The sequence below is a fragment of the Stegostoma tigrinum genome, chromosome 29 (assembly GCF_030684315.1).
Source record: "Stegostoma tigrinum isolate sSteTig4 chromosome 29, sSteTig4.hap1, whole genome shotgun sequence".
In the NCBI taxonomy this organism is placed as follows: Eukaryota; Metazoa; Chordata; class Chondrichthyes; order Orectolobiformes; family Stegostomatidae; genus Stegostoma; species Stegostoma tigrinum.
Genome location: NC_081382.1, coordinates 1,649,619 through 1,666,211, shown reverse-complemented (window position 1 = coordinate 1,666,211; position 16,593 = coordinate 1,649,619). Strand labels below are relative to the sequence as shown.

General features: G+C 46.9%; 1 protein-coding gene across 2 annotated transcripts in view; it reads left to right on the top strand.

Moving 5' to 3' along the window:
• LOC125465568 (protein AMBP-like) overlaps window positions 1-16,453 on the top strand; it is a 41,106-nt gene extending 24,653 nt beyond the window's left edge. For both annotated transcript variants that reach the window (XM_048559246.1, XM_048559245.1), the window contains 3 exons: window positions 12,785-12,860; window positions 13,114-13,305; window positions 16,222-16,453. In XM_048559246.1, the coding sequence (XP_048415203.1) occupies window positions 12,785-12,860; window positions 13,114-13,289 (252 nt within the window). In that variant the 3' untranslated portion in view covers window positions 13,290-13,305; window positions 16,222-16,453. The remainder of the gene's footprint in view (window positions 1-12,784; window positions 12,861-13,113; window positions 13,306-16,221) is intronic.
• Window positions 16,454-16,593: the final 140 nt, after the last annotated feature.

The following is a 16,593-nucleotide window of genomic DNA, read 5'->3' as shown; positions in this document are numbered from 1 at the left end:
CAACTAGTTGTAGGTCATTTATAAAGTGTCATACATAAGGGATTAGTGATGGGAACTCTGCTGAGCAGGGAGGTCCTGTGTCTGTTAGTGGGGAGATGGAAAACAACTTGATGTGGTCCAAACAGAATTTAACAAAGCATCACATGATGACTATCAGTTTAACCTCGGTGATGGGAATGATACTTTGTGGTAAAGCTGACAGTTGTTGTTGTATGAGATAACATGGTGTGGGGCTGGATGAACACAGCAGGCCAGGCAGCATCAGAGAAGCAGGAAAGCTGATGTTTCGAGTCTGGACCCTTCTTCATCCAGACCTGAAACGTGAGCTTTACTGCTCTACACCTTGTCATCTCAGATTCTCCAGCATCGGTAGTTCCTACTATCTCTGAATCAGCTGTTGTTGTATGTTTGTCAGACTGGTTTCAGAATGTTTAAACAATAGCTGGCTTATTACTGAATGGCCTGCACTCCACATGCTTCATCTCACAGTGCTGAACCATGGGCTTTTCAGCCAACTTTCAGTCATGTGCCCCTTTACTTCATCATTATAGGAGGAGCTATTTAGTCAGTCCCACTTATCAACCCCATTCACTCTCATAAGTCAGGGATGTGCGAAAGTTTGGAGACATCTCAAAGAAAACCAGCATTGATTTGATAAATCCTGTGAATCCGATTGTGGTTTTTGCTGAAATTAACAGGAGGATTGAGGAGGGTGATGCAGTCAAAAGTTTCCAAAAAGTGCTTGATAAAGGGCCACAGAACAGTCTCCTCAGCAAAGGGGCTGCAAGGGTATTGCACTGTTTGAAGGACAGGAGTGGTATCTAGCTATTATCAGACCAGAGGATGGGTGAAAGTGACATTTCCGAGGGGTTCATATAACAGACACTGCTTCTCAGAATCATTATTAGTGATTTAGAATCATAAAATCCCTACAGTGTAGAAACAGCCTATTTGGCCCACTGAGCCAACACCGTCCCTCTGAGCAGCATCCCAGCCAGACCCACCCCCATAAACCTGCATTTCTCATGCCTAATCCACCTAGCTTGCACATCTCTGGATGCTATGGGCAATTTAGCATGGCTAAACCACCTAACCTGCACATCTTTAGATAGTGGGAAAAATATCCTTACATACAGATAAGGAAGGACACCACTTTGATTGGGACAACACATCCATCCTAGGACAAGCCAAACAGAGACATGCACGAGAATTCCTAGAAGCATGGCAATCCAACCAGAACTCCATCAACAAACACATTGACTTGGAGCCAATCTACCATCCCCTGAGAAAAAGAACAGGAAATGACATCACCAACCCAAGGAAACCTAACCAGATAAATAGAAAGCAGGACATAACACCAGCGCTTCGTCGGAGGCTCACTGATGATGTTACCTAGAATGGTGACGAAACGTCTGAAAACTAACCTTCCAGCTCAGCGAGCAAACTCACATCCAGAACCTCAACCTGAGCTACAAATCTTCTCAAAACTCACTAGTGGGAAAAAAGCAGAGCACCTGTATCCAGCCCATGCAGATGTGGGGAGACTGTCCAAACTCTACACAGATAGTTCACCTAAGGCTGGAATTGAACTTGGATCTCGGGCATTGTGAGACAGCAGTGCTAACTATTGATCCACCATGCCACCAATTAGGCTTAACAAAATTTCAGAACTTACAGACAATATAAAACTTGGAAATTTTGTGAACTATGAGGAGAGCAGTGACAGACGTCTTACAGAATATACAGGCAGGTGTATGAGGCAGCAACAAGAACAGGGAGAAATAATAAAAATAAAGAAAAAAATCTGAATGAGATACATGGGCCGAGGGAGCTGGTGGTGTAAGTGGGAGCTGGACTGACAGGGGACGATGAGGTCCCAGACCTGAGAAACAGGAATAAGGCACACAATCAATGAAATGGTCATGAACCCTTCAGAAAACCTACTTCATCTGCAACCAGAGTGGAATTTCACAGAGATTGTTGGAGTGGTCTAATGGTGCAGAGGGGGCTGGGGGTGAGGAAGAATTAGATGAGAGGTTCTGTGTCTGACTCTAAATGGCAGAGAAGTGTCCTGCATTGAGTCAGAGCCAGGAGTGGCCTGACATGAGAACCCCTCACACCAGAGACAGAATGTTCCTGAGGGTTCATTAAAGAACCACTGAATCCAAAAATCCCTGAGTCCTGCTGGATTTTCCGTTGCTCAGGGATTTCACAGACCTTGGACAGTTTACCCCAGTCCTCAGTTACCTAATGGGATGAGCTAATGGGATTGCTAGTGGCCCACAGGGGCATTCTTTTGTGCTCAGGCACCCAATTACTCACAGAGCGAACCAGCATTGGGAAATGGGGGTGGCGGGTCGGTGGGGGGGTGGGGAGCGGTGGTAATAGGGTGTAGGGAGGCTTCTGAAAACCAGGGTTCCTTTTCTAGCAACCAAGTCTCAAAAGATCCCTACACCAAGGCCCCCTCCCACCCACACAGACCTCTCTCTCTCCAGTGATGCTGTCACGAGCCCTGGAGAGGGTGTCATTGAAATATAACCAGTGGCCAGCACTCCCACTGGCACTGCTGGTACTGGGCAGCCGCCATCCTCTGATTGGCCAGCTTGTTTCAGAGTGGGATTTCTGTGCAACTGGGCCATGTTGGTGTGGAAGGTCCACTGCTGTCCAAATGCTTGTTTGGGCTTCAATAGCATCAGACTTCCAATGGAAAGGCTGACTGTGTTTTCCAGCCATGTGCAGTATCCTCTTCATGTTCACGAAGTTCTACACATTGTGTCTAATTCCAGACTGCACACTTTAGGAAGGATCCAAAGCCTTCAGATAGGCTGCAGGTAAACTGTACTTGAGTGGTTCCAGGATGAGGGACTGCAGTTACGAGGATAGACTGGAGGGTCTGAGGCTGATATCCTTTGAGAGGAGATTTGATGGAACTGCTCAAAACTGGGAGGGATCTGGGCTGAATGGATCAAGTGAAACTGTTCCCAATGGCGGAAGGCTCAAGTAGCAGCTGGCACAGATTTCAGATGATGAATTGGCAAAAGAAGTGAAGAAAACACAAAGAAAGATTTTTAACAAGACAAAATTTGCTGGAAAAGCTCAGCAGGTCTGGCAGATCTGTAAAGAAAAAAATTCAGAGTTAACGTTTGGATCTGGTGATCCTTCCTCAGAACTGATGGTGGCTAGGAAGATGTGGCTTACATGCAGAAGTTAGGGAGGGGGATAGGGTATGGTGTAAATTATAGGATAAAACATAGAGTCCAAAAAGACAGAAGAGCAGTTGAATAGACAAAGGAATTGATAACGATCTGGCTAGGAGGGTGAATAGCTGTTATGGGGACTGATAGTAACTAACAACAGGTACTGTGTAATGAGATAGTAAGAACTGCCGATGCTGGAGTCTGAGATAATGAGGTGTAGAGCTGGATGAACACAGCAGGCCAGGCAGCATCAGAGGAGCAGGAAAGCTGACATTTCAGGTCATTTCAGATCCGAAATGTCAGCTTTCCTGCTCCTCAGAAGTACTGTGTAATGGCAAGGCTATACGATAACAAGGCCTGGTGTGTGGAGTAGGTGCCTAGGACATGGGAGAATTCAGGCCCTAAAATTATTGAGCCTGATATTGAGCCTGGAGAGCGGCAGGTTTCCCAATCAGGAAATGTGGTGCTTTTCTTTCAGCTTGCGCTGACCTTTGCTGAAACACTGAAGCAAGCCTGAGACAGAGATGTTGGCCAGAGAACAGGCTAGTGTGCTAAAGTGGCAGGCAACTGGAAGCTCAGGGTCTTTTTGTGAGCAGAACGTAGATGTTCTGCAAAGCAGTCACCCAGTCTATGCTTCACTTCCCCAATGTAGAGGAGACCACATTGTGAGCAGCGAATGCAGTAGACTAAATTCTAGGAAGTGCAGGTGAAGTGTCACTTTTTGTGGAAGGTATGTTTGGGCCCTTGAATACTGTGGAGGGAGGAGGTAAATGGGCAGGTGTTACACCTTCGCCGGTTACAGGGGAAGGTGCCGTGAGGCTATAGGGGTGTGTTGAGAGTGAAGGAAGAGTGGAGCAGGGTGTCCCACAAGGAACGGTCTCTGAGGAAGATGGACAAGGGGCGGGGGAGGTGGAATCTGTGTCTGGTGGTGGCATCTCGCTGGAGGTGGCAGAAATGGTGAGTGATGATCTTTTGGATGTGGATGTTGGTGGGATGGTAGGTGAGGTCAAGGGGAACCCTATCACTGTTGCAGGAGGGAAGAGAAGGGGCGAGGGCAGAACTGCGGGAGATGGGTTGGACCTGGCTGAGGGCCCTGTCAACAATGGAGCTGGGGAATTCTCGGTTGAGAAAGAAGGTAGATATTTCAGAAGCTCCCTTGTTGAAGTTGACCTCATTTAAACATATGTGACGGAGATGCAGGAACTTAAAGAATGGGATGGAATCTTTACAGGAAGCAGGGTGCGAGGATGTATAGTCCAAGTAGTGTGGGACTTGGTGCATTTGTAGTGAATGTTAGTGGCCAGTCTATCCCCAGAAATGGAATCAGATGTCAAGGAAGAGAAGAGTCAGAGATAGACCAGGTGAAGGTTGGGGCAGACTAGAAATTGGAAGCAAAATTGATGAACTTTTCCAATTCCGGAAGAGACAGGGAAGCAGCAGCAGGACTGATATCATTGATATATCAGAAAGAGTTGTGGGGGCCAGGAAAGAACTGAAATAAGGAATGTTCCATATACTCCATGAGGAGACAGGCATAACTGGGGCCCATGCTTTTAAAGGCAGTGGGTTGTTGGCATCGGGAATGTGCTGCCTGTGAATGTGGTAGCGACAGATTCAATCTGAATTTTCAAAAGGAAATTGGAACTGGAATTATAAGTTTTAATTAGATCCCCCTCATCTTCTCAACTCCATTGAGTTGAGACTCAGAGTTCTCAACCTCATGTAGAGTTACAGAAAGAACAAAGAGCAATACAACACAGGAATAGACACTTCAACCTTCCAAGCCTGCACCAACAAATTTTGACCTTCCTTATTAAGACTGTCTTCACTTACAGGATCCATATCCCTCTATTCCCTCCTATTCATGTCTTCATCCAGGTGCTTCTTGAATGCTGCTGTTGTGTTTGCTTCTACCACCTCCTCTGGCAGCACGTTCGAGGAATTCACCACCCTTTGTGAGAAATACTTGCCTCGCACATTTCTTTTAAATGTCCCCTTTCACACCTTGAACTTGTGTCCCCGGTAACTGACACCTCCTCTCTGGGAAGAAAACCATCCTTAAAAGCATCTATCAGGTGACCGTCAACCTTCTACATTCCAGTGAAAACAAACCCAGACTATCCAACCTTTCTTCATAGTAAAATCCCCCATAAAAGGCAACATTCTACTAGATCTTTTCTGTATCTTCTCCAAAGCATCCACATCCTCTGGTAGTGTGGTCACCAGAACAGTACACAATATTCTATGTGTGACCTCACTGAATTTCTATGAGGTTGCAGCATAACCTGCCTATCTTTATACTCAGTGCCTCTTCCAATGAGGATAAGCATGCCATAGACCTTTTTTGTTACCTATCTACCTGCCATGTCACCTTCAGTGATCAGTGAAGCTGCACACCCAAATCTCTCTGCAAATCAACACTCCTAAGTTTTGCCATTCACTGAATGATTTCCACCTGTACCTGACCCTCCAAAATGCATCACCTCACATTTGCCTGGAGATCATACAGCATAGAAACTGACCCCTCAGTTCAACTCACCCACACTGACCAGATATCCGAAGTAGATCTAGTCCCATTTGCCAGCATTTGGCCCATATCGCTCTAAATCCTTCAATTCACACACCCATCCAGATGCCTTCTAAATTTTAATTGCACCAGCCTCCACCACTTCCACTCACAGCTCGTTCCATACATGTGCCACCCTCTGCATGAAAATATTGTCCCTCAGATGCATTTTAAATCTTTTCCGTCTCACCTTAAACCTGTGACCTCTATGAAATAACTCCACAGAGGCCAGTATCCTGTCACCAAGTTACCCTTTATTTTCACGTGGACAGCCCTTGACACTAATCCAGCTCTCTCAGAGCCAACTGTCAAAGTGAGCAGAACCACTGACCCCCCCCCCAGTATTTATTTGCCAGCCAGAGCTCCCTAATTGGACCAGGTTAACAGCCCCAATTAGGGAATTCTTATACTATGAGGTCCACCTGGCCTACCTCGTTGCAAACACTACATTCCTCCCCCTCTGAGTCTGAGGACATAGGCTGGTTCTTCTTTTTTGTAGTTCCACCTGTGGCATTTTAGCACTGGGTGATGTTCCTTCAACTCTGCTTCTGATACAGGTGGCATGTAATGCACAGTAGCTCACCTCTCGCGCCTGAGTGTCTCAGAAGAAATTCATTCTCTTCTTCAGGTGGCAACATCCATCATGTCCATCTCAGATTCCAAGGTACCTTCAACAGTTGATGGAGAAGGAAAACCCATGGGTTCTGGAACTGTCTGAAAAGCTGTTGAACAGCTAGGCACATTTTACTCTCGCACTGTTTGCGAGTTTGCAGCCTTCATATGGCCCATGTGGCTCACGGTTGAAGACGTAAGTGCGAAGGTGGATAGGGCGGAAAAACTGCTCGATGTCCAAACGTGACCGGTATTCGTTGATGTGTGGGTGGAGGGGGACTATGGTGAGCCCCTTACTGAGGGCTGGCCGTTTGTCCTCAGTAAGGGGGACGGCTGGTACTTCCACTTCACCATGTCAGGACCGGGGCACTTACCCAAAATTTATACTTCACTGGACCTGACCTAGTGTTGACTATGCCAGTTACCCAAGGCTGACCCTCTTTTCAAGAGTTGATGCAAAGGTCCCAGGACGGAGGTACGGAATTTCCTCAATAATTCACCAGCCTAATGAAAGTCCAGAGCTTCAGTAGAGATGTGAGAGCTGGGGCATCTTTTATCACCCTCACTTTATCTTTCAAAGGGAGTAACCCAGTTTTGTTGACGCTGGAGCTCAAGTAGGTCACTGAGGGTTCCAGGACCATACAGTTTTCACTTCGTAGGTGTAGGCCCAACTTAGAGAAGTGACTTACGACAATGTCCAAATTCTCTAAATGCACCTTACTGGTCTTTCCAGTTAACTGGCATGACATCTGGATACTTGGCAACCTGGGGTACACATTGTAAAATATTCTCCATCATCTGCTGAAAAATTGCATAGGCCGATGATTCCTGAAATGGCAGATTTGTGTACAAACACTTATCGATATTACTGAGGGAATCCTCATCCAACCGCAATTGCAAGTACGCATGGCTCATGTGCATCTTTGTGAAGGACAGCACTCGCCAACTTTGTGTATAAATCCTGCACGTAAGGAATCAGGTATTTATCCAGCTGCGAAAAGTGGTTTACCATTCGGGGATAACAGGGTGTAGAGCTGGATAAACAGAGCAGGCCAAGCAGCATCAGGGGAGCAGGAAGGCTGACGTTTCAGGCCGAGACCCTTCTTCAGAAATGGGGGAGGGTAAGGAGGTTCTGAAATGATAGGGAGAGAGGGGGAGGCGGATTGAAGATGGATAGAGGAGAAGATAGATGGAGAGGAGACAGACAGGTCAAAGAGGCGGGGTTGGAGCCAGTAAAGGTGAGTGTAGGTGGGGAGGTAGGGTGGAGATAGGGCAGTCCAGGGAGGACGGACAGGTCAATGGGGCGAGATGAGGTTGGCAGGTATGAGATGGGGGTGGAACTTGAGGTGGGAGGAGAAATAGGTGGGTTGAAGGACAGGTTAGGGAGGTGGGGACGAGCTGGGCTGGTTTTGAGATGTGGTAGGGGGACGGGAGATTTTGAAGCTTGTGAAGTCCACATTGATACCATTGGCTGCAGGGTTCCCAAGCAGAATATGAGTTGCTGTTCCTGCAACCTTTGGAATGGCATTGTTGTGACACAGCAGGAGGCCCATGATGGACATGTCTGAGGAACAGGAGGGGGAGTTGAAATGGTTTGCGACTGGGAGGTGCAGATGTTTATTGTGAACCAAGCATAGGTGTTCTGCAAAGTGGTCCCCAAGCCTCTGCTTGGTTTCCCCGATGTAAAGGAGGCCACAATGGGAACAGCGGATTCAGTATACCACATTAGCAGGTGGGCAGGTGAACATCTACTTGATGTGGAAAGTCTACTTGGGGCCTGGGATGGGGGTAACACTTCCTGCAGTTGCAAGGAAATGTGCTGGGTCTGGTGTGACTGGAGGGGAGTGTTGAGCAGACAACGGAGTCACAGTGAGAGTGGTCCCTCCGGAAAGCAGATAAGGATGGGGAGGGAAAAATGTCTTTGGTGGTGAGGTTGGATTGCAGATGGTGGAAGTGTTGAAGGATGATGAGTTGGATCGGGAAGTTGGTGAGGTGGTACGTGAGGATGAGGGGATTCTGTTTTGGTTGTTAATGCGGGGAGGGGGTGTGAGGGATGAGTTGCAGGAAATGCAGGAGACATGGTCGAGGATGTTCTCGATCAGTGGGGTGTGGAAGTTGTAATCCTTGAAAAACGAGGACATTTGAGATGAACAGGAGTGGAATGCCTCATTCTGGGAGCAGATGCAGTGGAGGTGAGGGAATTGGGAATTGGGGATGGCATTTTTGCAGGAAGGTGGCTGAGAGGAGGTGTATTTCAGATAGCTGTGGGAGTTGGTGGGCTTGAAATGGTTATCGGTTTCTAGGTGGTTGCCAGAGGTGGAAAAAAAGAGGTCCAGGAAGGAGAGAGAGGTATTAGAGTTGGTCAAGGTGAACTTAGGGTTGGGGTGGAAGGTGTCGGTAAAGTGGATGAACTATTCGAGCTCCTCATGGGAGCACGAGGCAGCGCCGATACAATCATCAATGTAACAGAGGAAGAGGTGAGGTTTAGGGCCCGTGTAGGTATGGAAGAGGGATTGTTCCATGTAACCTACAAAGAGGCAGGCATAGCTTGAGCCCATGCGGGTACCCATGGCCACCCCTTTTTTCTGTAGGAAGCGGGAGGAATTGAAAGAGAAGTTGTTTAGGTTGAGAATGAGTTTGGCTAAGCGGATGAGGGTGTGAGTGGAGGGGTCTGGTCGGGCCTGCGGGACAGAAAGAAGCAGAGGGCCTTTAGGCCATCTGTATGGGGAACGTAGGTATAAGGACTGGGTGTCCATGGTAAAGATGAGGTGTTGGGGACTGGGGAATTGGAAGTTCTGGGGGAAGTGGAGGGCATAGGTGGTGTCATGGGCGTACGTAGGGAGTCCTGGATCAGAGGGGAGAAAATGGAGTCGAGATAGGTGGAGATAAGTTCTGTGGGGCAGGAGCAGGCAGAGACAATGGGTCGACCAGGGCAGTAAAGTTTGTGGATTTTGGGAAGGAGATAGAAGCGGGCAGTGCGGGGTTGGGGAACAATAAGGTTGGAGGCTGTGGGTGGGAGGTCACCTGAAGTGATGAGGTTGTAGATGGTTTGGGAGATGATAGTTTGGTGCTCGGGGGTGGAGTCATGATCAAGGGGACGGTGGGAGGACATGTTGGAGAGCTGGCGCCTGGCCTTGGCATTGTAGAGGTCAGTGCACCATACTACAACTGTGACTCCCTTGTCCGCGGGTTTTATGGTGCGGTTGGCATTGGAGCAGAGGGAGCGGACAGCTGCACATTCAGCGGAGGAGAAGTTGGACTGGGTGAGACGGGTAGAGAGGTTGAGGCGATTGATGTCTCGACGGCATTTGGAGATGAAGAGGTCGAGGGAGGGTAGGAGGCCTAGGGTGATGTCCGGTACTGAGGGGTTGCGTTGGAGGTGGGAGAAGGGATCAGTAGAGGGATGGTAAGGCTCACAGTTGAAGACGTAAGTGCGAAGGCGGATGAGGCGGAAAAACTGCTCGATGTCCAAATGTGACCGGTATTCGTTGATGTGTGGGTGGAGGGGGACTATGGTGAGCCCCTTACTGAGGGCTGGCCATTTGTCCTCAGTAAGGGGGACGTCTGGTACTTCCACTTCACCAATACCTTCCACCCAAACCTTAAGTTCACCTGGACCATCTCTAATAATCTCTCTCCCCTTGCTGGACCTCTCTGTTTCCATCTCTGGCAACCACCTAGAAACCGATATCCATTTCAAGCCCACGGACTCCCACAGCTACCGAGAATGCACTTCCTCCTACCCACCTTCCTGCAAAAATGCCATCCCCTATTTCCAATTCCTTTGCCTCCGCCGTATCTGCTCCCAGGGTGATGCACTCCACTCGCCTACATCTCAGATGCGCTCGTTTTTCAAGGACTGCAACTTTCCCCCATCAGTGGTCGAGAATGCCCTCGACCGGTCTCCTGCAATTCCTGCAACTCATCCGTCACACCCCCTCCCCGCAATAACAACCAAAACGGAAACACCCTCGTCCTCACGTGCCACCCCACCAACCTCCGGATCGAATGCATCATCCTCTGACACTTCTGCCATCTGCAATCTGACCCCACCATCAAAGACATCTTTCCCTCCCACCCTATTGGCATTCTGGAGGGATCACTCTCTCCGTGGCTCCCCTGTCCGGTCCACACTCCCCTCCAGCCACACCACACCCAGCACATTTCCCTGCAACCGCAGGAAGTGCTACACCTACCCCCATACCTCCTCCCTCACCCCCATCCCAGGCCCCAAGAAGACTTTCCACATCAAGCAGATGTTCACCTGCACACCTGCTAATGTGATATACTGCATCTGCTGTTCCCGTTGTGGCCTCCTTTACATCGAGGAAACCAAGGAGAGGCTTGGGGACCACTTTGCAGAAGACCTACACTCAGTTCGCACTAAACAACTGCACCTCCCAGTTGCAAAGCATTTCAACTCCCCCTCCCATTCGTCAGAAAACATGTCTATCCTGGGCCTCCTGCAGTGCCACAACGATGCTACCCAAACGTTGCAGGAACAGCAACTCATATTCCGCTTGGGAACCCTGCAGCCCAATGGTATCAATGTGGACTTCACAATTTCAAAATCTCCCCTCCCCCTACTGTATCCCAAAACCAGCCCAGCTTGTCCCACCTCCCTAACCTCTCCTTCCCTCCACCTATCCCATCCTCCCACCTCAAGCCCCACCCTCATCTCCTACCTACCAACCTCATCCCACCCCATTGACCTGTCCGTCCACCCTGGACTGACCTATCTCCTCCATACCTCCCCCCCTATACTCACCTCTACTGGCTCCATCCCTGCCTCTTTGACCTGTCTGTCTCCTCTCCAGCTATCTTCTCCTCTATCCATCTTGTATCTGCCTCCTCCTCTCTCCCTATTTATTTCAGAACCCCCTCCCTCTCCTCCATTTCTGAAGAAGTGTCTATGCTTCAAACATCAGCTTTTGTGCTCCTCTGATGCTGCTTGGCCTGCTGTGTCCATTCATCGCGACACCTTGTTATCTCAGATTCTCCAGCATCGGCAATGCCTACTATCTCCCTAACTAAGTCTGTCAAGGCTTGAAAGGTTTTAGTAGCTGGTGCCTCAGGGATAGTTAAATGCCTAATTAATAAAAAAGCTGTGTGTTCACAAGCTGTCGGAAAAATTATTCTTTGCTTTACATCTGTCCAATGACATTTCCCAGAAAAAGTAACACATTCTCTCCACATACTGGGCCCAGTCTTTGACGGCAAGATTGAACAAGTAATGCCATGATACTAGAAATGCTTACTCCAACTCAAAAAATGACTGTTGTGAATGAATTTCTTGAGGAATGTGCTTTTCTGTCATCGCCACTGAAATAACTTCACACAGATCAGTCTCCCATCACTAGTTCACCCTTTATTTACACGTGGGGATTGCTTGACGCTAATCCAGCTCCCTCAGAGCCAGCTCTCAGAGTGAACAGGATGTCTGACCCTTCTGTTCTTAGTTGTCAGACAGGGCTTCCTGATTGGACTAGATTGTCAGCCCCAGTCAGAGAACTGACATTGCATGGGTCCACCTGGCTGCCCTCGTTACAATCACTACTTTCTAGTTTTGGACTCCCTCCCTAGGAAAAAGATATTAGCTATTCAGCCTATCCATGCCTTTCACGTTTTATAAATCCCTGTAAGGTCACTCTTTAGCCGCTGACCCTCCAGGGAATAAAGCCTAGCCTGTTCAGCCTCCCCCTGTAGACCAAACCCTTCAATCCTGGTAATATCTTTATAAATCTTTTCTGAACCTTTTCAAGTTTAACAACATCTTTCCTGTAGCATGGAGACCAGAATTGAATGCAGCATTGCAAAAGTGGCCTCACCAATGTCCTGTACAGCCAAAACATGTCCTCCCAACTCCTGTACTGAATGCACTGACCAACGAATGCAAGGTGACAGTCCCTTCATCTTTGGGGTCTTTTTTGTAAACCTGCTCTGCCCCTCCAATATTAGCAAGTTCTTCTGTAGATATAGTGCCCAACACTGTTTACAATATACTACATGTCATCTGACAAGAAGCTTACAAATCCTTAGCGTACATCCCTGCTCTTGTGTTCTAGCCCACTTGAAATCAATGCCAACTGAACCTCCATGTTAAACTTAACAGAATCCTGAATGAGGACTCCTAAATTCTTTTTTATTTCAGATTTCTGAAGCCTTTCCCCATTTAGAAAATAGTCTATACTTATATTGTTCCAACCAAAATGCATAACCTCACACTTTCCTACATTGTGTTCCATGTGCCATTTTTCTCACTCTCCCAACCTGCCCATGTCCTTCTGAAGCCCCTCTGCTTCCTCAACCTGTCTTTACACCTATCATTGTATACTAAATTATAAAAGGTTCTTTGATTTTCTGGTCCTTATGTAATTCCTCAATGTTTTCTCCATCTGTCCCTCTGCAGAAGCATCGCAAATGGCAAACATTCAGAGAACAACGGTCTGTCCTCACAGACTTCGTGAGCAAAATTGATACTGCAGGTGAGAACAGCATGGGGCATGGTGTTGGATCTAACACTGGCTGTCTTACTGAGGATAGAGTAGGAAACAGCCCCGATTGGAAAATCCCTTATCAAGCAGTCTGAGATTAATTGTGCAAATTTTGGCCCTGATTCCCAGTTTATTGAATGGAAAGGGTTAGGGAACTGAGTGGCCCTACATTGGGTTACAGTCAGTGTTAGCGTTTAGGTTAGGAAGTTTTCTGTGTTCATTGTTGTTTGCTTTTGTTCTGAAGAATCCTGTCAAATGGAACCTGATTCTGGGCCCTGCTTTGGCAGGTTTCGAAGATTCTACTATAACCAAAACTTAATGGCCTGTCAGATCTTTGTTTATGGAGGCTGTGCTGGAAACAGAAACAACTTTGAAACAGAGCAGTCATGTTTGCAGAGCTGCAGGACTGTAGATGAATAACCCCCAAGCTGAAGCAGTGAGTATACGTTCCTCTATCAATGTGATGACTTGGAGAACAACGGAATCACTATGATGCAGAAGGTGGCCGTTGAACCCATTGATGTCCCTGCTGATTTGATATGCAGCAATCCAATTAGGTCCCAAATTTTTATTCTAGCCTACACTATTTTGGGTTTATTTTTCTCGGGTGCCCAATCAATTTATTTTCCATTCATTCATTGTCTCTACTTCCGTTAGCGTCAGAGGCGGCAAGTTCCAGGTTACCAGCACTTGCTGCCGTAAGAGATTCTTTTTCGCATTGCCCCCTGCAATTCTTACCCAACTCTTTCAAACAGTGCTCCCTTGCACCAACTGCAAGTGTCTACCTTATAATTTTTTTTATGTTGTATATCTTGATTAAATCACTCCTCAGTCTCCTTTACTCCCAGCAGGACAAACCCAAATATCCAACCTGACCTCATTGTTAAACTCTCTCATTCCTGCAACCATTCTAGTCAATCGCCTTGGCACCCTGTCAGGAACCCTTTCATCTTTCTTCAGATTCGGTGTCCAGAACTGGACACTATATCGTCATTGTAGCCTAACCTGAAATTGGTACAGGTTCTCAATCAATTCTCTTCTTTTGTATGCAATAATTCTACTCATGAAGCCCAATGTCTCATGTACTCTATTAACTGCCACATTCAAAGTATGATGCATATGAACCCCAGGGCCATCACATGATGAAGGGTCTAGGCCTGAAACGTCAGCTTTTGTGCTCTAAGATGCTGCTTGGCCTGCTATGTTCATCCAGCTTCATATCTTGTTATCTCACTCTTTTCAACTGTTGTTCTAATCCCAGGTGAAAGTGATTTTGGACAAGTTGGATCCCAGAATCAAACCTGGTTTGATAGATCATGAACTTTACTTTTGCCTCTTGTTTACTGTCCTCTTTGAGACTAGGTGCAGCCTGGACTGAGTTGGAAAGACTGATTTTCTGAGATTTTTACTTCTTTACTTTTCTAATTTATCCCTATGACTCCTAATGGTGGACAATTTATTTCTTTAGTTTTCTAACTTTTTTTTGTTTCCTTAGAATTTGGTGTTAAATATCTGTAGTTAGGTAACTTTGCACCTAAGATGGAGGTATAAAGCAGTGACTGTAAACTGTTCACTGTACTCACTTGCTTGGATGAGTGTGGCCCACACCGACCCTCCGAAGAGCATCCCATTCAGACCCATCCTGCTCCCCTTTCCCTATAAACCTGCACTTCCCATGTCTAACCCACCTAGCCTGCACATCCCTGGACATTATGGGCAATTTAGCACTGACCAATCCAGCTAACCTGCACATCTTTGGACTACGTGAGAAAACCAGAACACCAGAGGAAACTCACAAAGACACAGGGAGAATATGCAAAATTGAAAGAGACAGTCGTCCAAGGGTTGAATTGAACCCCAGTCCCTGATGCTGTCAGGCAGCAGTGCCAACCACTGGGCTTTTGACTCTGCTGTTGGTATATGTGCACCCTTCATGTACAGTAGGTGTCAAGGACGCAGAAACACGTTTTACAGGAGTGTGAGGAATACTTTGATGCTGTCCTATAAGGTATGGCATATGCAAGGACTTGGTTCAGGACAGAGTAGGTGGAATATTGCAGGAATTTATTTACATATTGACATAGAGGCGTACAGTCACAAAGATGTACAGCATGGAAAAAAACTGTTCGGTCCAACTCATCCAAGCTGACCCGATACCCTAAATTAATCCAGTCTCATTTGCCAGCATTTGGCGCAGATACCTTCAAACCTTTCCTATTCATGCATCCATCCAGATGCCTTTTAAATGTTGTAATTGTACCAGTCTCCACCACTTCCCTCTGGCAGCTCATTTGAAACATACACCACGCTCTGCAGGAAAAAGTTGGCCCTTCAATCCCTTTTAAATTTCTCGCCTCTCACCTTACACCCTACTGTGGGGAAGAGGCCTTGACTATTCACCATATTAAAGCCCCTCATGATTTTATAAATTGCTATAAGATCACTCCTTCGCCTCTGACACTCCAGGGAAAGTAGCCCAAGCCTCTTCAGCCTCAGCCTATAGCTCAAACCCTCCAAACCCGGCAACATTCTTATAAATCTCTTCTGAACCCTTTCAATTTTCTCAATATCTTTCCTACAGCAGGGAGACCAGAATTGAATGCAGTATTTTTGAAAGTGACCTAACCAATGACCTGTACAACTGCAATATGATTTCTCAACTCTGAAACTCAATGCACTGACCAATAAAGGCAAGCATACCAAATGCCATCTTCATATCCTGTCTACCTGCAACTCCACTTTCAAGGAACTATGCACTTGCTCCCCAAAATCTCTTTATTCAATAACACTCCTCAGGATCTTACCATTAAGTGTTTTAGTCCTGTCTTGATTTGCCTTACCAAAATGCAGCAGCTCAATTTTATCTGAATTAAATTCCATCTGCCACTCCTTGACCCATTGACCCATCTGATCAAGGTCCAGTTGTACTCTGAGCCAATTTTCCTGGCTGTCCACGACACCACCAATTTTGGACATTCACCATTAACCCTTTAATACTGCCTATGTTCCTTTCATTTACTCAAGCAAATCAATTCCTGGTGTTTTCAGCTGAGCATTTCCTGATGACTTCCATTTCATGGTTGAACTTGCAGTCACCAACCAGAGTTCTGCTGGTGGCTAAAGTGAGACAGTCAGGCTAGAGGTGTCCAAAGGGATAAAGTCAGGCAGAACTCAGAAGGTTCTTAACTGTTTTTGGTATGGGGGATAAACATTGTGAAAAGGACAGAGCCTCCTCGAGAGCAGGAGGGAAAGCTCAGGTGAAAGAAATTGCTCAGTGCTTCACTTGCTGTCTCACTGTGTGGCACTAACCTGTAACCAGCTGTGAGATCACTCACCCTCCTCTCTTTTACAGGAAACGATGAACTTCTGGTTGTTCCCAACAAAGTGTAGCTGGAAATAAAGGAAGAAAACAGTGAGAACAATGATGGAAATGGTCATTAAAGTGATGATTTCAAGTGATTCATCAGGCATTTTGAACAGCCTGATAAAAAAGGGTAGAAGAGCAGAGTTTACACAGACTCAAGCTCAGTATTGTGACCATGCTTTCAATCTAATTGATGAATAAAACTCTGTAATTGAAAACACTCGCATCTCCAGGGTGTGAATTGTTCAATGTGCAATGTTACCAGAGATTAGATTCCCTACAGTGTGGAAACAGGCCCCTTGGCCCAACAAGTCCACACCACCCTTGAAGCATTCCACCCAGACTCATCCCCCTATAACC